Source organism: Astatotilapia calliptera, chromosome 15 (assembly GCF_964374335.1).
Source record: "Astatotilapia calliptera chromosome 15, fAstCal68.1, whole genome shotgun sequence".
NCBI lineage: Eukaryota > Metazoa > Chordata > Actinopteri > Cichliformes > Cichlidae > Astatotilapia > Astatotilapia calliptera.
This window is the reverse complement of record NC_137436.1, coordinates 6,826,010-6,848,638: the sequence shown is the minus strand read 5'-3', so window position 1 is coordinate 6,848,638 and position 22,629 is coordinate 6,826,010. Positions and strand designations below refer to the sequence as shown.

Sequence of the window (22,629 nt, the reverse complement as noted above, 5' to 3'; positions counted from 1 at the left end):
CTTTTTGTTTTTAAAAAATTTCCATTATTTTATTTATTGACTTTTTTTCCCCAAATCAAATATTTTTCTACTCATGATTCACCCCACAGCTGGTTAGCTTGGTTCAAGGCTACAAACTCTTCATATAAAAGATTTTCTGAAACGTCAGTAGAAAAAAAATGAATGAATAATTCTTTAACTAGTGGACGTCAATTTGAGCTCTACTGTACTGTAATATTAATGCAATCATGGGTGGAAATGAGAGGGAGGGGGTCTAGCTCTCCTTATACCTCATTGTAAAGTCCATTACTCCATTACATTTTTTTAGTGTATGCTGGTTCTTGTACTGGTTCCTGTAGCCAGAAGAAGGTTAACTAGCTTAGCAATGAGCAACAGCTAGCCTAGCTAGTCTGAGCTAAGAAAACCCACCTTACAAAATCTCTAAGTTAATAAATGTTAACAGGAAATATGTATTAGTGAGCTTTAAGTTTTGATATGTATTTTAATATTTCTTTAGAAGGAACCAAGATAACTGTTTTCCCTCAGTTTTACGCGTACATGCTAACCTAAGCTAATCACCTAAAAAAAATCAACTATACTAAAGCAGAGCCATTATGAAATTATGTGGTAATACTCCTCCAAAATAAACAAACAAATAAACAAAAAAGAGACTTTTCTGTTTTCTCTTTTTTCTATTGAGCCCTGTTTCAGGATTTTGTGCATGTGTATCACAAAGGTTACAGCATTTCTAATATAGCTCGGCCCCAGACTGGAACTAATAATAAAAAGCGTATTATCCCCTTTGTATTCATCCAGCTGCAGTGAGCTCTCTCAACAAGGCTCCACCACCACAGGAAGAGAAAATGTGACACATTAGAGATTAAGCTCATTTTTCCAAACCCATAAATAATGCAGATATTAAGAGTTTTAGAGTTCACAACCTGTTCAACACACTGGGAGGCGAAAAAGAAAAAAAAGATTACTCCATGTTCACCAGTAGAACACAAAACAATTAAATTGCAGCCTGCACTGGCATTGATGTATTGAACTTGAGGAATGTATTTATCAGTGCACTATTTAACCCAGTAAAAAGATGAAGCTGCAGCTCCAAAATAATCTTGAGATCTGTGTGGTGATGAATGGGCTGTTTGGCTTGCAAGCCTAAACAAAACCCCTGGCTGAAGCTGTATTAATATTTCTAACCCAGTGTGTATGTCTGTGTGCATGTACAAAGCACCATTCTGGCTGTTCTTAGTCTCCCTATATTGTTCCTCCTCTCTTCCTGTCTCTCATCCCCCTCTCTCTCTGGCACACACACATGCAATAGCACATACAGTCTATAATTTCCAGTGTTCTAGTTAAGGATCACGCACTCATGCGCTCAGGTCTTTGTCTCTGACTGTGGGCTAGTGCCGCTTCAATGAACCAGATCTGTTTTTTCCACCACCTTCCTCTCCACCTCTACTTTTCTCCTTCTGCCTCCGCTCTTCACTCCAACCCCCTCCCACACCTTCAGTCTTTCTCAATTTCCCCTCAATTTCCCACCTTCATATTTTCCTTTGTCTTCATCTCCCAAGAGGGAGAGGGGGGGGGAGACCATTCAGAGTGGTCGTTCCTCTGATGGTCTTACAGTTAACAGGGGAAGAGTGCTGCCATTGTGACATGAAACTACAGAGACTATTTCAACGACTCGAATAACAACACATGCAATCAGGCAAAAATTACATTTCATATTTTTTCACATTTTCAACTAAAAAAACAAAAGAAAAGGAAGGAAAAGTATAAGCCTTTAAAATGAATTTTGAATACCTTAGAGTCAGTTCTAACCAAAATCGATGTGTTTTTGTTTTTATTCATACAGCATGTTGAATTTCCAGTTTAATAAATGTGCCTACTTATTTCTTCTAAGTTAATCAGAAAAATATCATATGGCTGGCTGGATGGATGATGGGCAGAATAAGATGAGGGTGAAAGTAGTAGATTTTTCCCATTTGTACCCCAAGCAATAGTATATTGTATCACAAATGCAAATATCTCGTCAGACAATCACATGGAAGAAACTTAATACATTTAAGCATGGAGCTGTGGTCAACAGGACATGCTGAAGTTCAAACTGAGCATCAGAATGGGCAAGAAACAAGCCTGGTCTGATGAGTGCATCCCTTTATGACCACAGTGTACCCATCTTCTGATGGCTGCTTCCAGCAGAATAATGTGTCATGTCATAAAGTTCAGATCATCTCAAACTGGTTTCTTGAACATGACACTGAGTTCTCTGCACTCAAATGTCCTCCACAGTCACCAGATCTCAGTCCAACAAAACCTTTTTGGGATGTGGTTGAATAGGAGATTTTTGGATGCAGCAAATGTGTGACACCATAATACCAACATGGGCCATGTTGGCAATGTTTCCAGCATATTCTTAGAACAATGCTACAAGCAAGTTTGGCAATTATGAAGGCAAGAAGGGGTCAAACCAGGTACTAACAATGTGTGGTTAGTAAAGAGTCTGGTGAGTGTATATTAGTTTATAGCTACCTTATAGCTTTCTAGTCTAAACATACCATACTAGCTCCAGCAGTTTTGTAGCAAATAAAAAGGTTTAACAGTCTAACAGACAAACCAGTCACCCAGACAGTCAGTTGCCTCAGCAGGCCACCACAAAGATCAGCAGATCATCACACTAAAGGGCAGAAAATCAGTGATGGGACGATATTAGCTTTATTCTCTCTAAAGTCAATTTTTCACTCTATTTAACTGAACCTCACTCTCTGGCTGTATCCACTTTTCTGTCATTTTCTCTCACTGTGTCTCTCTCTCTGTTATTTCACACCAACATAATCAGTCACTGTGCATCTCCCTGCCTTGTTTTGCCATAATTTCCCACGGGTGTTAGATGAGGCCTTAACCCATAATGCTTGAAGCACTTTTCTCCTATCAGATTGGATGGGGTTTTGGGGGAATTGTTTGTGTGTGAGTGTGCTGGGGGGTAGATAGTGATGAGGTCTGTTCCAGATCATAACCCTGACCTTAACCATACCAAACCTATTACCATTTCTAATCAAATGCCTCAACAAAGTCACTCTAACCTCTTCAATCTCTCTGATCGGTGGGCCAATTATAGTGCTTCTACCCCAGGTGGAATCCATAATTTCATGAAAGGGAGGGGCTGCTAAGAGAAGCATGGAGCGAGTAAACTATTTCATCCAGCCACACCTTAAGGAATAATTCAGAATCCTGTCAGAGCTTTATACTTGTGAATTCCAAAACAAAGAAGAAGAAAAAAAGAGAAAGAAACCCTAAACAATATTTTCACACGGAAACAGAACAGCTGAATTGTTAAAGCTGCGCTAATCATTATTTGTATATTAAGAAATGATCAAATTGCTGTGTGAGAAGTGAAAAGGTGTTACTTGTAAAGAAGAATGCAAAAATTCCATGCAAATTCTGCATATCCCATGGACTGTAAGGGGCTCGTTTTGGCTCTTACAAGGCCATGCACAATATCTGACTCTTTAAAGTGAAACATAACCAGATTTCTCACATATATTTAAGAAGACGTCCCCTGTCAAACCAAGACAAAGCATCTACTGATCTCAGTTAATCCTGAGATTCATGTTATTTGAATTTTTTTAACAACACCCGATAAAATAAATTACTTTTAAAAATGTGTGACTTTGGCTCTGATGCAGCCCCCACACTTTCTCTGAAGCCACCATTCGGTGGTCTCAGGCAACATCCCACCCACACAACTTGGTTGCATGTCACAAGTAATAGTCAACACTGAAGGCTGCTGTGCCACAGACGGGCACAGAGGGGCTCATTTGCAGACTAGAGCCTCTCTGGTGTGCAAGCAGAGGTATGTTTTGAAGGTAAAAAACAGATACTGGAGAGGTTGCAAAAAAACCCAAAAAACCCAACAAAACCCCACTGCAATGCTTTAACCTGAACTCGCCATTAGCAGCAAAACCTTATGAGCTATACTTATGATGTTTCCCAGTACAAGTGAAAGCTTACAAATAACACACTTTATGCACTTCCTACTGATAAAAGAGTAATGGTATATTTGCATAGACATATGGGTAACTAAAGCAAATTTCAGTCAGCACGTTTATTTTAATCGTGGCTCAAGAGTTGGCAGTTCGTCTTGTAATCGGAAGGTTGCTGGTTCGAGCCCCGGCTCCGACAGTCTTGGTCGTTGATAAGAAGTACACTGTAAATTACAAGTTGAAGGCTAGGCAGATTAGCAGTTTAGCATTTACAGTGAAATCAAACTCTATCGCTAACATAGTTGAGCTAAATCCATTAAGACTTGAAAATAACACAAGCTGCCATCTGGGCCCTGGGACAAGTTTGACTGCAGCAGGCAAGTCAATCAAATCCATTATCTACTGTGGCATTAAGCCAATCTGTGCTCTGCTCATTTCACATGAAACTGTACAGTAAAAACGAGTAACAATCAAATGGAATCACCAGTAATAATAGCTCAGGGCTCAAGCAATAGAATTGGTGGGGTAGAAATGTCCCACTAGAGATGTGTTGAATGGGGAAGGGGGGAAAAAAGCAATTTCATGCCACAATTTCAACAAATGCATCCATTGATCAAACACAGACGGGGCAGATGGATTAAGTCAGTGACTCAGGGTGGATGTTTTAACTAGAACGCCTATGATTAAATGTGTGGGGATCCCCTCATTCATCGTCTCAATGCAACTATTAGCATAGAAGCTGGAAACCTGTTTTCAACTTTCTTCAGCAATGAATTGGGTGGCTTGGAGTTTGATTTACTGTCATATTTCTACTGCAATTCATCCCGGAGTAAAAAGCCCACCGCATGCTGACAACAGGCGCATCTGATGTTAATATGAAATTGATATGAAAGCCACATTTGATATTTTTTCTTCTTCTTTTTTTCCTGCTCCTCTGTTAGATAAGCGATCCTATCTTGTTAAGAGGTTTTGTTGAACCAACTTTTTCCGTGTTTCGACTTCTTTTTTCCCCCTTGTCCCCGCTTCACCTCTTTTTCCGCGTTGAAAGACACCCGTTGATTCACTTGTGGCTCCATCTCGCAGCACATCATCGTCTTCTACAGCTCTTATCACACTTTCTCATGTCTCATCCTCTCAGTCTCTCTCTTCACCCCCGATGCCTCGCTTTTCTTCTTTTCGTCACCAAAACTTTTGGCCTTCTTTAATTTTTTTCCTCCACATGTTTTATTTTGTCGCTGCTTCACTGTGTATGTGGAAATCAAAACGTTTTAAGGCAGTCTGGATTTAGTCCATGCACATAAACAAATATGCATCCCTCATGCACACACACTTTCACAAATTTAAAAAGTATGCAGGACACCCTCCCACACAGTACCCCCTCCCCACCCCGACCACCAATAAATGACTGACAGTTGGTGCGTGTGCAGTTCTACGAGCCACTATCTGTGCGTTGCCCAGGGGGGTGGCTGCATCTTTTATATGACACAGTGGACTTTTCTGACACTTAGCTGTCTGAGAGTGTGCATGCATATGTGTGAGAGCGTGAATATGCGAGTGTGCGTTCGCAACATGGTGACAGTTCTCTCTCTCTCTCTCTCTCCACAGGCTCCTCTCCAAAACTGTCAGGGATGCCACATCAGAAATCTTTTTAAAGATTAATTTTATGGCATTGCTGCTATATTAGATAGTGCAGCAGCGAGTGACAGGAAGGATGGGACTGTGACAGACTGATATATGGTATGAATCTTGGGCTTAAACTCAAATTACTGTCAAGACAGGATGTACACCTTATCTTGCCTCTGGGGCTCCACGGGGGCCTCGTGGAAGGCAAAGATACACGTTAGATAGAAAGTTTTATCAAACACAAATGTTAGAAAAGCCAAAAAAGAAGGCTTCACAGAAAGGCAGACACAGTTATTTAGCAGAAATTTAAACATAAACAAATATAAACTGTCTGCTTATAATACGCAATTCTAATACATCTGAAAATCAGCTTGTATAAAGTGAAAACATCCATAGGTGTGTTGTTCTAGGATTTGTACACAAAAACCTGCCTCGTGCTGACATATGTTAGCAGACATGCATCAGTGTACTGTGTGTCTACTTGGAAGCAGCGTCCAAAATGAACTGTTTGACTCAGCAGTCAATAGGAGTGGTTAAAAAAAAAGCATCTTTTTTTAGCTCAATAAAGTAATTTTTTTTCGGCCTTGTTTGTGTCACATTCGTATTTATTTCAGTACACTGATTTTAGATAACCAAATATCTAGTTGAATATTAACATAAAAAGAGGCTAGAGTGAAATTATTTCAATATTCATTCATTAGTACAAGCATTAATAGAACCAAAGACACGTGGATCTCAAAATTCTACTTATCTGTTTTTTATGTGCCATGTAGAGCCTAACACTACACGCCTAACACGCCGACTCTGGCAAAAAGTAATTAAGTCACTGAAGATTAAAGTGACGGGCTGTTCATGCATCTGTTTGTCTACTTAGGTTTCTCATTGCTCAAGAGTTGTCTGCCATATTGGATGTGATACAACAACTGTTTGCTAGTGGAAAATGTATATTCCCCAACTTGCTTGCTGTGTTTCCTGGATGTTGCTAGCTGTTGCTGGGTGAAAGTGGTTGCAAAAATGGTGCTGCACCGAAAAACCTGGTTGCTAGCAGATAACCACGGTTGACTGCAGGTTTTCGTATTTGTCAGTAAATATTTGTTAACTACTAGATGAATAAGTGCGATGCAAACTAGAGATGGCGAAGTAAAAGTTGTGCCTCAGCTCTTATGCTGCACCCAGTGTGTTTTCGAACGGTGCCACTTTTACTTGCAGATGAATGGTCTCTATGCCCATTTTGTGTTGCACTCTTCAAAGTTTCAGTACAACTCAGAGATAGCATTTGTGGTTTTTGCCACTTATTTGGAGAATACATATTTTTTCCTAGCCACAGATGGTTGTCACGGGATTACCGCCTGGTCTGTAGGCCTGTGTGACTCAAACTTTAGCAGTCATCTCCCTACAACTGCCATTCACCTCCACCATACACTAGCATCCAGTTGGGGAATACTCATTTTTCCTATTACATCCAATGGTTGCCAGATGGCTACAGACCAGTCTCTGAATGAGTAGTGCCTTATTCACTTGATCCTACGTTGTCACCATGATTGTCACATGTCCAACATGGTGGACAAGTTAATGTCATGTGGTTAGTACTCACTTGCCTGTGAAACCTCAACACATTTGCACTGTTTGCCTGCAACAAACAATCCTGATGCAGGCAAACAGTCAGGCATTATTTTACACAATGCAAAATCTCAAGTTCTGAAAGCAGCTTCCTTCTGTGACCGGTGCCAAATTATAATGGCTGCTCTGCCATTATAATTTGATCTAATTCCTAAGTCCAGTAACAAATAATTCATTCTACATTTTAAGAATCGCTTTACACCAATATTTTAAAAAGAATAATATTGTTTAACCCTAACCCTAAAAAATCTGGGCATGTCCCCAATTAGTCTAAGGCTACAGGTTAAGATGTACTGTGTGAATATCCCACTACTTTGCATCTGATTGGCTAATATTCACTGCTTGGCTATGTTTATGGCTAAACGGTTAGGGCTGGTAAAAAAGCCAAACTCTATCACAGAAAGAAGAGCACAGTAGCATCACCCCTGTTAATGACATCGTCCTAGCGTTTTGTTAGTGTGGCAAAGACAACCTTTTGAAATTTACTCAAAGAATCGGAAAACATACCCCACCTGGTCCTGGTACAATCTAATATTAGATTGTATTAAATGGTACTTGCTACTATTGGTCAGAATGGATAAAGACCATCATTGGCTTGATTGCTCACACACTGAAACAGATACCTGTAGAGTCATGTAATATGTAATTTTTCTTGGTATTTTATAGACAAAATTCAGTTCAGTTCAGTTCATTTTTATTTCAAACATGTGCCTTCACAATCATTACAAAATATGATTCCATTATTTGTTTGAAAAGGAGTAGGCAGAAGTATTTACTTATTTGCAGAAAATAATGCAACCGTTGCTGTCTCTAGATTCATGAAAGATCAAGGAAGGTCAGCTTTGGTCAACATAAATGAGAAGACTTAGAGGATGTTCAGTTTAGTTAAATAAGAAGGAGAATTTTTTAATGTAGTATCAGTGCTTCCCATAGGCCTGAAAAATAAAGCTAACATATCAAAGGAGGCAAACTGAAGTTTCTCTCAGTGCCAATTGAGGTTGGTTCCAAAAGGGAGTCAATGCCCATAGACTCCATTCTAAAATGGCCAACTTTACAGCATTAAAATTATATTTACAGGCCGCAAAAAAAAAAAAAAAAACTAAAAAAAAAAGAAAGAAAAATCATTTTCTCATCCCGCAGCAACTCTGAGTGGGGTCATCCACCTGGATAATTGAGTTAGGCAGCCTATCAGCATCTGCTAGGCCTCATCCACTCTTCACTGTGTGTGTGCTGCTGGAGCATTTTTAATGGATTGGCTGGCTAATATTATGGCTTGTTGTGCAGAACAGACCATCCAAAAAGCGTCTACCTTGGATTTACTGGGGGAAATACTAGTATTTTATCAGTCTGTTACTTTAGCCAATAACATGGCACTCCACTCTTTTAGTTCATAAAGCTTGGCTTCAAAAAGCCAGCATAGCAGTAACATCTCAGTGATTCCTAGCATTATACGAGGCACAGCATTGATTTTAATGAAACAAACACGCTGGATACAACTGCATTTCCATTAAATATGGGTAACTGTTACGGCCCTAGCTGGGCCTCCTGATACTGCCCTTGTGTGGGCGTGGTGTTTTTCTCCGCCTCCTCCTCTTTTGCTCCACCCCCCGTCTCTCTCTTGCTCTTCTCTCTCCCCAGGACACAGCTGCTGCTCATTGGACTCATTTACCACCTGGGCCCAGTCAGCAATCACCTCTCGGAGGTCATATAAGCTGGGGATGAGCTGTGAGCAGTGTGTGGGGTGTTCTCTGGTGTCTCTGTGTTGTGTGTGGTTAGCCTGCTCAAAGTGTGGAGTTGTGGAAACAGCATAGCTGCTTTGCGTGAGTGGTGTGGGCTTGTGGGCCCTGAGAGTGTTTCTTTGGCGTTATTGGTAAGACGGCGTTGCCGGCCCTTTAAGTTAATGTTAACCTGTACCATTTTGTAATAAAGTTTTATTGATGCAGAACAACTCTGTCTGTTTTCCTTTTCATTCTGATTCCGGACTCATTTGTTACTGGTCCCCTCACTCATATGCCTAGACCCCTTCGGGGGGAACGTAACAGTAACCTTAATCTGCTGATGAAATCTGTGTGATACTGTTGAAATCTCCAGAAGAAGAGAATAAGCCAGCTGTCAACTGCTGTTCCCACCGTTAATAAAAACTGTCAAGCTCAAAATAATTCAGGAATAAAAAAGTGAGTTCCCCCTAACTTTGATTTACGGGCTTGCTGTGTGTTTGTGTGTGCATGTCTGTAAGCGTGGGACAATGTCAGTGAGTCATCGCTGACGTGCACCATGCTCCCACAATGTCCTGTTAGCTCTCAGTGTCATGATGTCTCATCAAACCCACTTTGCCGTAATCTCAGTCATGATAATGATCTGCCTGTTCTTTCAGCGTCTGTCCATCTGGTTGCCTGGTTTTAGGACGTCAAACTGAGCTGACAAACGCGGACACCGCCCACCCATCCACCCCCACCCCACCCCCATCCACCCCAACCACTCGGTGTCTCTCCTACTTTTCCACTCACTTTCATGGGGGTTTACTTTCCTTATCAAGAAGAAATGTCATGGGCATTTGGCAAATGCCATACCTTTACAGGCCTAATATTTCTGACTTTTCCTGCTGTTGTACTACAAAACACCAAGAACATTTGCAGTTAGCAGAACATCAAACAGCCTGTGTGCCGTGCACCGCATGGTTAAAATGAAATCTGTCATCAGGAAGGAATTGAGAAGATTCGATGCCTTTGCCTGCAATATTTCCCCTAGTTTAAAACATATCATGCAGAAAAAATATATAAGTTGAAGGCAGGCCCCTAAGCGCACACTTATTTCCCTGATAGGCTGATAAACGTACAATCTGCATATCAAGTCTATTAATGGTTAAAACTGAGTGTTGGGCTGAAAAAAATGACATCAAAGCTACATTACAAATCCAAGTGTCAGTGATAACATAGCGTAAATCAAAGGACTGTCACCCTCCTTCATTTGGAGACGCCAGATGGCTTTTATGAAGAAAAATGCAGCGTGTCACAATCAGTTTTGTCCCGTGACCCCGCAGTAATGGTGTGAGTGTATAAAGTAATGGGCTGTACACAAATCCCTGCCCTGTATTGTCCACTAATAGGAGTGCCTTCTCAACAGGGCCACGTTTCCCCGTGTCTCTACAAAAGAAATTTGAAGGAGGAGGGGGAATGAAGAACGAGGCGAGAGATGAAGATGTGCGAGACAGAAGAGGAGCATGGGACTTTGGAAAGCAACTTGAAAAAGACTTGATTATAGGGTGAGCAGAGGGAGAGGAGGGATGACTTACATGGAGACAGAGAGAGTGAGGCGCAGGAGGAGGGAGAGAGAGAGACTGAGCGAGAGAGTGGCATTGAGAAGCAAATGAGAGAGAGAGTTTCAAAGAAATTTCATTTATATCATGGCATTCTTGAAGCGCGTGCCAACCTCAGCCTTATCAAATACCGACAAGTGGCAGCGTGATACATAAATAGAGGCAGCAGGAAAAGAACATGTCACGATGATACTCATCTCACTCTCTGGTAAATATACTGTACAAACCATGTATTATTGATACACTCGTATTCAAATCCGAGCTTGAAGTCTGTTTTCGCTGGGCTGTCATGATATTGATATATCAACTTTTATCAGCTGCTGGTTGGGATCCAATTAAATCTGGCGCTAACATCTAGTTTCCCTCAGGGTGATTAAACCGGAGAGTGTTATAGACCAGGAAGCCCACAGCTGACCAGCTAAAAGGTCACCTGGGACTCCTCTACATGTGGAACTGGTTATTCTACACACCTGCAATCCACTTTGCAACCCACCTTCATCTCCAGCCTCTATATATATAAAGGCAGGGAGGTGCATTGTCTGCTCTGAGGCCATTTACACAAAGCATGAATTTCTGAGTTTTTAGGATGAGAACTTCTCCTTTAATGCAGCGGTCCCCAACCTTTTTTGCCAGTTAAACCAGTACAATACCAAAAAACAGAAAATTTATTCATAAAGACCCAGGGAAACCGAGTTAACGATAAAAACGATGTTTTAAAAAAAGGATAAAAACTGGTAAAGACCCTGAAAACCATAAATTTTACACCCAAGCCTCAACTCTCGTGGCCCAGTACCGGCCCGTGAGTCACCCGTAGGTTGGGGACTGCTGCTGTAATGTATATACACACCAAAACTCAGCACCAAGCTATCAAACCAGCATCAGAAACAAGACGAGCTGGTTCTGATGTTTCTAAACAACAGAAAGAAAAACTGAGATTCTGGGTTCATCTAATCCTCCCGAGAGGTAAGAAGCAGGGAGAATTTCATGGTTTGGTCCAGGAGTTGAAGTTATATCGGAGCTGCTTTTGTACATATTTCAGGGTAGTTTAAGCTCTTTGGCGGAGTTGGGACCACCTCTGAGGAGGCAGAGAAATAATTTCAAAGCTGACTGACCCTTACCTGCGTCTAGCTGTGTCTGAAGTAAAACAGTATTATATTACTATTTGTATATTCAGTACCGATGAGTGTTTTGAGATAAGAGCGCACTTGTTGCCAAATGCAGTGATCTGATTGGTCAGATCTGTTTATTTGCATCTGAAAATCTTTAAAAATCAAGCTTAATCTTAAAAAGCAAAATGCAGCACGCCTGCATTAAAGATAGATGAATCTGAAAAATATTTTTAACATACAATATATTTGTACAGATTTACAGTTAATGCAGAAGGGATGAGAGGGTCCAAAACAGAACCATACCAATATAAATCAGTATAGATGGAAGTATCCAAGTTAAATAGCTTTGGGGATTCAGTGGTTGCTGGAAGTTGAGAGAAGTTTATGTTGGGACCTGCTCACTTCAAGTCACTGAGCATAATTTACCTCCCACTGTTCACCATATCGCTGCAAATCACTTCCAGTGTTTAAAGCTGTTCTAAGATCTTAATTTTGTAAAAAATTTTGAGGCCTGTTGCCAAATTTGTTGTTATTCTGGCGTTGACTACCACTCACAATGCGGGGGTACAGAAATCAGTTTTCTTATGTTTTAAACTGGATGTGTACACCTGTGGAAACAATATCAGACTTGTACTTGTTTTACATGTGGACCAGAATAATAATAGCCCTCAGGTCAGAAATTAAGCCTCAGAACGGTTGGTGATGGATTTATATCTCACACTGTATAACAGCTGGTGGAGCCGATCGGAGGAGAAGCGGGACTTTGTGGTTTTCTCTGCTGCGGTAACTGGGTCAAGGAGGATGTGTCCTTGAGGCACGTGCAAACTGTTCTGGTCATAAAAGCAAAGCTGTTTAGCATCTGGTTTGTGTGTGCTTCTGTACGATTGGTCAGCGGGTAATTGATGACGGTATTGCTAATTAACTGGCTGCTTTGCCCTCATTAGAAACCAGATGTGTTGATTTTGGTCAGGAGAGCTGAAGCCTTTTAAATGACTTTATCTTACAGAACACAGACTAATAATTTTAACCCAAAGAAAAGTGATCCACACTATTTATTTTGCTGTGCCATTTCCGCATGTTTCTACCTTCCACTCTATCCGTTTAAAATGACAGACTTGCTCGTTTTTCCCGTGTGATAAAAACGAAACCCAAACAGTAGTCCCCTGTTCTCTCAGTTTCAGTGGTTTCTGTTACAACTAGGCCATGGGGATATTGAGAGGTATATACCAATCAGCCACTGACCCACTGTCGAATGCGGTGAATAAAATTTATCGCCCTGCTATTTGGATTTCTGAACAGAAGGCGGATTTTAGACAACTTTCAACTCAAAATTGAAATGTGTAAAAATTTGTGAAAAAGGCTGAGAGTGTAGACTGTGTGCTTGTGTGGGAAGAGCAGAAACGGTATGAGTATATGCAACAAGTACCAGATATAAAAGAAATTGTACTCCCAAATATCATTAATTGATTGATGGATGACTGATGGAAAAACCAATAAGATGTAGATTAGAACAGATTAAGACAGATGGTATGAGGCGGCTGTAACCGCAGTCCTGTGTCAGATATTAAACTGATAGCAAGCATGTTGTGAAACTGTCCAATAAAATAAGTAAATTACAGAGAAGTGAGGCAATTTTTTTTTTTCAACAGCCACACACCCGAGTGTGTAATCAGCAATAATCAGCACTCACATCAACTGATTTCTTCTGTTTATGGAAGCACTGATTAGCCTTAATAAATCATCGAATCTGATAAAATACATTTAAATCAACAAATTTGGAGTTTAGATAAGGCTAACTTTTGAAAAACACATCAAAAAGAATTTGAAAACCCTCCAGTCATCTCTAATATTTATTAGTGGATAATAGCAACATAGTGATTTTAAAATCAAACCAATGACGGCTGAAAGGAAATAATTTCACTACAATGCAATGTTCCACTAAGAAATCTTTGGTCTTGACATTCATGCACATTTTGCTTTGGCACATACCACCAATCTCACCACTGTTGCACTCAAAGTACCCCAACACTCCATATAGCAGTGCTCCCCAATGGCCGCTGCCTTCCCCTAGCGGGACGATATATCCTGGCCACAGAAAAAGCTCAGCAACAGCTCAAGAAACATAACAAACCATCCAGCCTTGCCAGACCCCAATCGATCAATCAGTCAACCAAGCATCTACAAAATGCACTGGAACAAGCCCGATCCGCAGAGGCCAAAATCCATGTTTCACAAGACCCAAAGGGTGCCAGAGACTGCAGGACATCCCCAGAAGAATTACAACTAGCTTGGTGACACAAGGGGAACCAACGTACATGTAATGGCAGACGGTTTTAAAGTTGATTAAACCCTCACAAATAATCAGCTTATTTAGTGAGTTAATTCTTTTCTTAATATTTGTGTGACTCATATAGCATGCTGGGAGTAAACAAAGCCATATCTAAATGCAAAAAATAAAATAAAATAAATAATAATAATAATTAAGTTCCCTACACCACTTGAATGTGTGTTATCAGATTTATATCCATATTTTGCAATGGTGCTCCCTCCCCTCTACGTGATGGTTGAGAGGTGCTTCATCAGAGGCGGAAGTTTGACCGAGGTCCTGGTGGTGATCGTCTCTGCTGAGACCCGGGACAGCAGTACAGTGCTGAATTTCAGTTAACCTGAAGGAGAAAGGTCAACCCTTTCTCCTTCAGGTTGAGGGATTTTGGCTTAATACATTTTCATGGGACTGCGTTCAAACTTTGTGAACAAGTAAACAAGTTTGAGAACACGTTACCCAAATGAACAGTGTGGCTCAAGTCACTGTGTCTAACCTGTGTGTATAACACAATATGTATTTGGGCCTTTTTTTGTGTTAACGCTGGCACATTAAGACTTGACAAAGAAAAATGTTCTTACTCTGGACAGGTCTCCAACCTCCAGGTAAAAACAGATGATGAAAACGTTCCAGGTCATCCAGACTACGAGCCAGGCTGCATACTGCGGAGAAACAGGCAGAGAGATACGCAGAGAGGAAAGTGAGATGCCGACAAGACTTGACAAGCCTTTGTTAGAGAATTTAAAATGCATCTTCGTGTCTTGCATTGGGACTGGGTGAGACGGAGAGAAAGACAGAGGGCGGCTTCACTTTTGATGTCGTTGAGATGCAAAGAAACAGAAACAACGGCAAATAGTACAACAGATCACCTGAATCAAACCAGACAGGAAGAGAAAATGGATAGGGGTGTTGTGTGTATGTGTTTGTGCAAGTTATAAGAAAGCGAGAATGATTTTACAAGCTTCGATACAACTTTCAGTCTCTTTCATTAACTGAATCTTCTTACTAAACCTTGTGTGTCTACTTGAAGGTCTTCTGATTGGATTAATACAATGTGGCAATGTGAAGGGGAGCTTTGCACTAATCTGCTAATTCCTCCTCAAAAGTTCTTCCTACTCCCACTCTGTTCACACCATCTTTTTACACACACACACACACATATATATATATATATACACCGATCAGCCACATCACCACCTCTAACCTATTAGAGCGTGAACATGGGACCTCTGGAGTCTGATGGCACCAGGATTCTGGTATAGACTGGGTGGAGCTGCTTTACATTTGGCTTCTGTCTGCACATCCCACAGAAGCTTGATTAGACTGGGATCTTGGGAGTGTGCAGGCTCTGATAATGCCTTAGGTCCTTGGGTTCTTTGTTTTAAAAAAAAAGTTTTGCTAGCAATGTTCCAGGTTTTTGATTTGCTATTCAATTAAACAGGAGAAAACCCAGGAGTAGTCTGAAAGCCAGAAAAATGAGGTTAAAATTGGTCCATACAAATAGATTTTATGTATTTAATGTCTGTTTAAAACCATTATTCAAACTCTTTAATAATCAAATTGTATTTTAAATCCCTTAAAAACACGTCTGCAACACGGCGGTACAGTCACATGGAAAACAAAGTGTTCACTGTGCAGTCCTGTGAAAAACTAATTACACTCCATAATTCTAGCTTGTAGAAGCACCTTTAGCAGCAATAAGTTGAAGTAATTGTTTTATGTATGACTTCATCAGTCTCTCACACTGTTGTGAGGGAAATTTTGGACCACTCTTCTTTACAACATTGCTCGAGTGCCTTGAGGTTTGCGAGCATTCGTCTATGCACTCCTCGCTTAAATTTCTGCCACAGCATTTCAATCAGGTTAACTCGTACTAGGGCACTGCAGCACCTTGATTCTTTTTTTCTTCAGCAATTCTATAGTAAATGTGCGAAATGCACGTGTCAAAATAACATGAACATGAATGCCTGGAACCAGATTTCCCAGCAACACTTTACATTGTGATGAGATAATCAGAGTTATTCACTCAAACTGTCAATTTTAATGTAGTGGCTCATCGGTATATAAAATAAATACAGTACATGGTCTTCCATCAATCTTGCATCCACCAGCAGATGCGTTTTTATTAATTATTAATGCAAACTGTTTAAATTTTCTCTGTTATCCATTCAAGTGGATTTCATAGTGCATCCTCCAGGTATGAATGAAGTTTTCACTGTCCTGAACTTTTTTTTAATGAAAGGTTGTGAAAACATCAAACATACTACTTATATAAGTTATAAAGCTTTAAAAAGAGAGAGAGCAGAGTATACGTAAAATGCTTGTTTTGAGTGCAAAACTCACCCCAGTGACATATCTCGGCCTGAACTGAATGGTGCCAAAAAGGCCCAGGATGACAACAATGATGTGCAGGAAGTTGGTCAGGATGGGAGCCCACTGGTATCCCAGGAAATCTATCACCTGGCGCTCCAGCACACTGACCTGATAGAAAAAAGAAGCAAAGGAGTGAGATTAGACGCAAGAAAACAAAGGCATGTTTTCTGTAAAACATTTGACTGTTAAAGGTAAAACTACCAACAGTGACAGAAATGACATAAAACTCTAGTTACAGCTTTGCAGTATGGTACACCTCTACCAACCACGATGGCTTTTCAATAAAAAAAAGGTATTAAGTGTATTTATGTTTGGGAAATGCACTGTAGACACGACACTAGTGATCCTTCACCCACAGAAAGCCACAAATTCTAAAACACAGATGCTTTACAAGCATCTTGAACCCCAGCAGGACCTATTAATCACCACAGTTTGTAGTTTCATCAATCAGTCTTCTGACCATATGGTCATGACCTTTGTTCCTAAGTAATGGTGTTGCAGAATAAGTGTTTTTACACAATGTTATGATGTCACATTGAAGATGATGCCATTCTGGATCTAAATGATCCGACTTAGTGTTTTCACCCGTCTGGACATTTGAGAGAAAATTGTGTCATTATCCTTGAAAAACTTCCAAAAACATGTTTCATAAGCCCACAGTGAGCTTGCCCCTTGACTGCCACGTTCAGATCCGTTCATTCTTGAGTCCAAGTCAACATTTGTGCCAGATGTAATTAAATCCCTTGCAGCTGCTCCTGAAATATCACTTTCACGAGACAGCAACGGACATGAGATTACTGGGACCTTGGTCTTTTGACCTCTGACCACAAAAATCTAATCAGTTCACCTCTGAGTCCAAAGTCAACGTCTGTGCCACACTGGGAGAAACCCGTTTAAAGCTTTCAAAAGGACAGCTTGGCATAGAGATCGGCACCGTTTTTCCAAATTATTTCAGACATGCTGTGAAACCTCAAACAACTGGTCGACCAACAGAAAATTAATCATTAGTCATTAATCATGGCTAACTCCCTCAAATGTAAGGATTTGCTGTGGTTCTTTGTTAAATGCAGAAAACAATTTTGCAGATGAATCGCAGCCTAACTCTGACGTAATATTTGAACTAACGGTGGCTGTTTTTTTGTTTTTTTTAATTCACCCCCTTTCTTCAATCAGCTGATTTTTCTGTCTTCTTTACACAGATTTATTTGGGACTCTTAATGATGAACTCACTGATGGGTCTGATAGGGTTAGAGAGGTCATTTATCATAATAACAAATATAAAATGCTTTGTCATAATGAAGTAAACTGTAATCAGTTATACATGCATTACTGTTAAGCTCTCAGGGCTGTGTGTGTGTGTGTGTGTGTGTGTGTGTGTGTGTGTGTGTGTGTGTGTGTGTGTGTGTGTGTGGTAGAGCCAGTGAGTCTGGGGGGTGAGGGTTATTATCATTCAGTCACTGTAGGCTCATGCTGAGATAGTTAATGAAGTTAGCACAGCGTATGATATGGCACTGCTAAATATATTAACGCACACAGACAAAGACAGGGACAGGGAGATGGTGAGGGGGGAACAAAGAGAGAGCATGAGACAAAGAAAAGGTGTGCACTAAAAAGAAATAGGAAAAAAATATAACATGAAAGCTAAGGATGCCATTATTAGCTTCATTTAGTGCAAATGAGACTGATATTTACTGTTCTACGCTCTCAGCTAGAAGAGATTACACATCATCGACTTACATATCAAATCAAGGGCTTCATTACCAGCCATGACTGTGTAGCTGGTATTGTTTTCAGCTTGTGAGGCTGCCTGTCTGTGAGTGTCTCTCATTTAAATGAATACTGTAGCAGGAGGTAACGCAAAGGTGGTCTGTCTGCACAGATTTTGTCAAGATAGCATTGCAACCCTGCAAAATACTGTCCCGAATCATTATGGGTGTGTCGTTGAGTTTAAAATGAACTTTGTTTACACCTGATCTCTTCTCACACACATGCAGGCAAATTTCTGGACGGCTGAGTTCAGAGTGCCCTAAAGGTAAGCCATACGGCAGCACTACAGACAAAGCTAGAGACCGTGTTGAGCTGGGATCACACCAGCAGCGAAGCCTGGGTGTTCTTGGACAAAAACCCATTATGAAAATATTACATGTTCGTACATCAACTAAAGGTGTAGTGTAGTGGTTTACGCATTTGCCTAGCAAGCGAAAGATCCCCAGACGTGACACCAATCTCTTTGGGGTTGCATCAAACAGGGCATGCGCTGTAAAAAGAAATCTGCCAAATGAAACATGTAGACCTGCTGTCTGTGGTAATCCATGTGAATAACAAAGCAGCTGAAAGGTATCTGATACAGAATATTTAATATAAGCATTAAAAATACAAATGATTGTGTAACCATGGTTGTTTGTTTGTTCGGTGTTAATGTTCTAGCGCTAGCATGAGGCTATGAACCCATTGTGGTACATTTTTGGCTGCACCAAAAGCCTCTTTTGAAATATACTTTGGTCATTCTCAGATCATCTCAGTCACTTGTACTTTTGAAAAGCTGAAAAAGAGCAACACCACTGGGAAACGTAAAAATGTTTGCCTTGAAAGTAAAAGTTGTGATTCAATTGTGTTCCAAAAGGTGCAAGTTTTACTTTGAAGAAACTTTTTGCAGTTTCTTTCAAATTTAGCAAGTAGTTGGGGAGTTTTTTGGTACAACATCAACCTAGCATCTGCCACCATCCTCCCATAAATGCTCGCCAACCAGTTGTTTTTTCCGTGGTTGCCAGGGGTTACTGACTGATAGGCCTGTGTAAACGCAGCTTTAAGCAATAACTTACAATAACAATGACCAAATCCTCATTTTTTCCTAGCAACCTCATTGGTCACCAGGTGGTCGCCAACTTGTCTCTAGGCGTGAGGACTAACCTAATTGGTAAACACAAGTAATCAAATTTCAACTAAACATTAAAGCATCAAAGTTCTTTTGACTCTTTCAAGCTGATTCTATATTTGTAAAACTGTAGCAGAAGGCTGGTCACTGGTCATTGTTATTTTATATCTCTATATAAATAAAATCATATTTAATACACTTTTTTTAAAATCCCAAAGTTTACGCTCAATATTTAACATAAAGTAGGGCTGATGGGCACTGGAGGAAGTCCTGCACAGATGGGAACATCCCAACAGTACCAGGCACGCTGTCATGACTACAACCGTAACAGTGCATAAACTTCACCAATCAGACCGTCGTTTTAAAAAGGAGTTACTGAATGTGAGAGCTACACGGAAAAGGAAGGTGTATGAATGAGTGTGCGGCGTGCTGACATATGTGCATCCATCCATGTGTGGGTTTCTGTGTCAGGGCAGGTCTGCTGTGCTTGCACTTGACAGCACCTGCTGTTATTGGACACACTGGGCTCAGATGGCTCAACAATGTGTGTGTGTGTGTGTGTGTGTGTGTGTGTGTGTGTGTGTGTGTGTGTGTGTGTGTGTGTGTGTGTGTGTGTGTGTGTGTGTGTGAGTGTGAGTGAGATAGAGAGAGAGAGAGACTGTGCTTCTCTGTGTGAGTGCCTTTATGTTTGGATAGACTCTCTCTCTCTCTTTCTTTGTGTATCTGTATTATGTAAAAGTGTGTCCTCCCATTGACAATTATATAGTGGTACAATTGTGTCTCTCTCACAAGCAGGCACACACAACCATACAGACCATTATAAAAAGTCAGAGGCCTCCCAGCCTATTATAGAGGCCTCTTGGGGCCCCTCTTTCATCACCAATAATATAAACAGTCTTCACTCCAGCTGGGACACACACAGACACACACACACAGAGACACAGACACACACACACAGACACACAGACAGAGACACACACACACACACACACGCACTCACACAAGCAAGAGAAGTCACAGAAAGGAGCATCCAGTGGAGAAAATCTGAGAAATGAAGTAAAGAATTTCTATAGTTTAACTGTCAGTCACTTAAAAAAACAGTTGTCGGGGTTTATTGCTCTAACCTGGGTTCATATAGGAACCAATGAAAGGAATATTCAAATTCAGACCATCTGTTCGTGCACTGCACTCGTCTTTTCATGTGAAACTCTCATTACATGTCTCAGCTGCAAAACAACTAACATCAGCTGCCCCATCCTTTGTATTTCACTTCTTCAATTCTCCTAACAGAAAGGAGACATGTAAGCACCCCCCCTCACCTCCCTACCCTCCTAACGCCTGCATCCTTTTTCATGAATCGTATGACAGAAGAAACAGTTTGAGTTTCTTCTGCTTTTCAACAACTTTAACTCTGGGGGAAGGGAGATGAAGAGCTGTGCATAGGAGCCTCGTTCCCAGCAGCAGTTTATGGCCTGCATGTAAGCAGATATGGCAGTTTTGTGATACGTGCAGCTGATGAAAGCTTCAGTGGTGTGCAGGTGGAGCTCCAAGCTGGCTAGCCGGGTCCTTTGGGATTAGATGCAGCTCGCTTTGATGCTGCTGACAGATTTGGACATTTCAGAGCCAATGCTTAGGCCAGGTATGCATGCACACTAGGGTTATTTTAAATGCTGTACATATGTACTGTAAATCTGCAGGTGGACACAGCAAATTACTCTCGATATGTTCTGGTCTAGCACATAAGAATACTTGGAGCTCTGGAGAGCCAATGCTTGCATCTATGAATGCGTGGAAAATAAAGTGGGTACTCCATTTCTCTGTTTAACAATGGTTCACAAAACACAGAAAACAACTTTATATTCAGCCTTCTGTCAATCTATCTAATGCCAGCACAAATTCCCTCAGGGACCAAGAATGTTTATTCCACCTACTGTTTTGTTAGCATAGACTGATGCGTGTGCTCTTCCTGGCATCAGCTTCCCAAATGCAGACGGAGTCTAAGTAGAGCTACAGTGAATCTATCACTCCCCTGCTATCCATTTACGTGGAGAGAGGCCAAATTCCTGAGAAAAAATAAAATAGATTCTGGGCTGCGTTTAAAGGGAAAGTAATCTAACTGCCAAAGTAACAAAGACCAATCACCTGCTTGTCTCAAACAATGATTTGAAGCTTTGCAAAAAACGTGATTTTTATTTGTTACCAAGCTGCAGGAGGTGAAAGGTGGCATCGACAGCAGTTTTCCACAAACGACACTGTGACCTCTGTTGCCGGCTAATTTACTCTCCTGTTGTTGATTAGCGCCGTTAATGAAACTCTGTCAGTTACACACACACACACACACACTGGGGTGCAAAACCATCATAGCGTTTCGAACATTTAGGTTTTAGTGGTGAGTAAAGATACACAACCTACAACACTATCCATGTATCCAGGTTACTCCAGGCCAGTGTTAACTGTGCATATTTAAAGTGTCAGAAACAATAAACGTGTGGATTTTTATTGTTGTTTTTGTAGGCAGGTTATTTGTGGCTGATGTGATTAACACTACGGGCAGATAGGTGCAACATTTGACAGTCACAGCAAATCTGTAGAACGGTTGGCAGCGGCTGTTCTTAACTTGATTATGCAATTGAATGTTTAAAAAAATGTGACATTTGGTTGGGAAAACTAATGATTGATTGTGTAAAAAAAAGCAGGAATACTGCCAGCCGCCTGGTCTCTGGAGACGCACAGAATGCAAAGCAAGGTTTCTGCAATAAAGGTTCATAGGTCGAGAGCTGCTGGGAAGTCTGGGTAAAGTCCAGAAAACTGTGTGGTGTTGCCGAACGCATCGTACTGCTGCTAATGAATGATGATGAACAAATATCAGCTGAACAACTGAGCAAAACTGAATGGTGCCCACTCTTTTACATGTATAAACAGAGGTTATTGTACTGGACTAATTCCATGCACTCACTAAGTGTTAAGCTAAAAATAAATAAATGAATGAATAAAATCCCAATGCTTTGTACTAATAGTGCTTCTGACAGAGTCTGTCAGAGTCTGACAGACATAGGATTTTTAAGACAGATACCATTATTTCGTGATTTGAAAATCGAATATTCTTTCAGACACATGACACATAAACACATTTCCCTAATATTTACTATTATTCGCTCATTTACGCTCTGCCCGACTACCCGCTGGTTTTCGTGTTTCTGGCGTTCCAAACACGGGTGTTGTAAATAGGGACATGTAGAGTGCCCTTTGTTGGACAAACGATGGCAACGTCAACATTTGCAACATGGCTAAAAGAAGTTTCTCACAATTCATTTTTTTCCTTTTTAATTTTTAATTTATCGGCTGTTACAAATGCTGACATAGATCAGCATAGGTCAATAGTACTGGTTGCCGACATATCTAGTAGAAGTAAATATGCCTTT

The 22,629-nt window shown here is 40.7% G+C and overlaps 1 protein-coding gene across 1 annotated transcript in view; it reads right to left on the bottom strand.

Moving 5' to 3' along the window:
* nkain2 (sodium/potassium transporting ATPase interacting 2) overlaps positions 1–22,629 on the bottom strand; it is a 102,992-nt gene that overhangs the window by 32,425 nt on the left and 47,938 nt on the right. Inside the window, exons 2-3 of the mRNA XM_026193855.2 lie at positions 16,303–16,440; positions 14,541–14,621 (exon numbers count right to left, since the gene is read on the bottom strand). Coding sequence (XP_026049640.1) covers positions 14,541–14,621; positions 16,303–16,440 — 219 coding nt within the window. The remainder of the gene's footprint in view (positions 1–14,540; positions 14,622–16,302; positions 16,441–22,629) is intronic.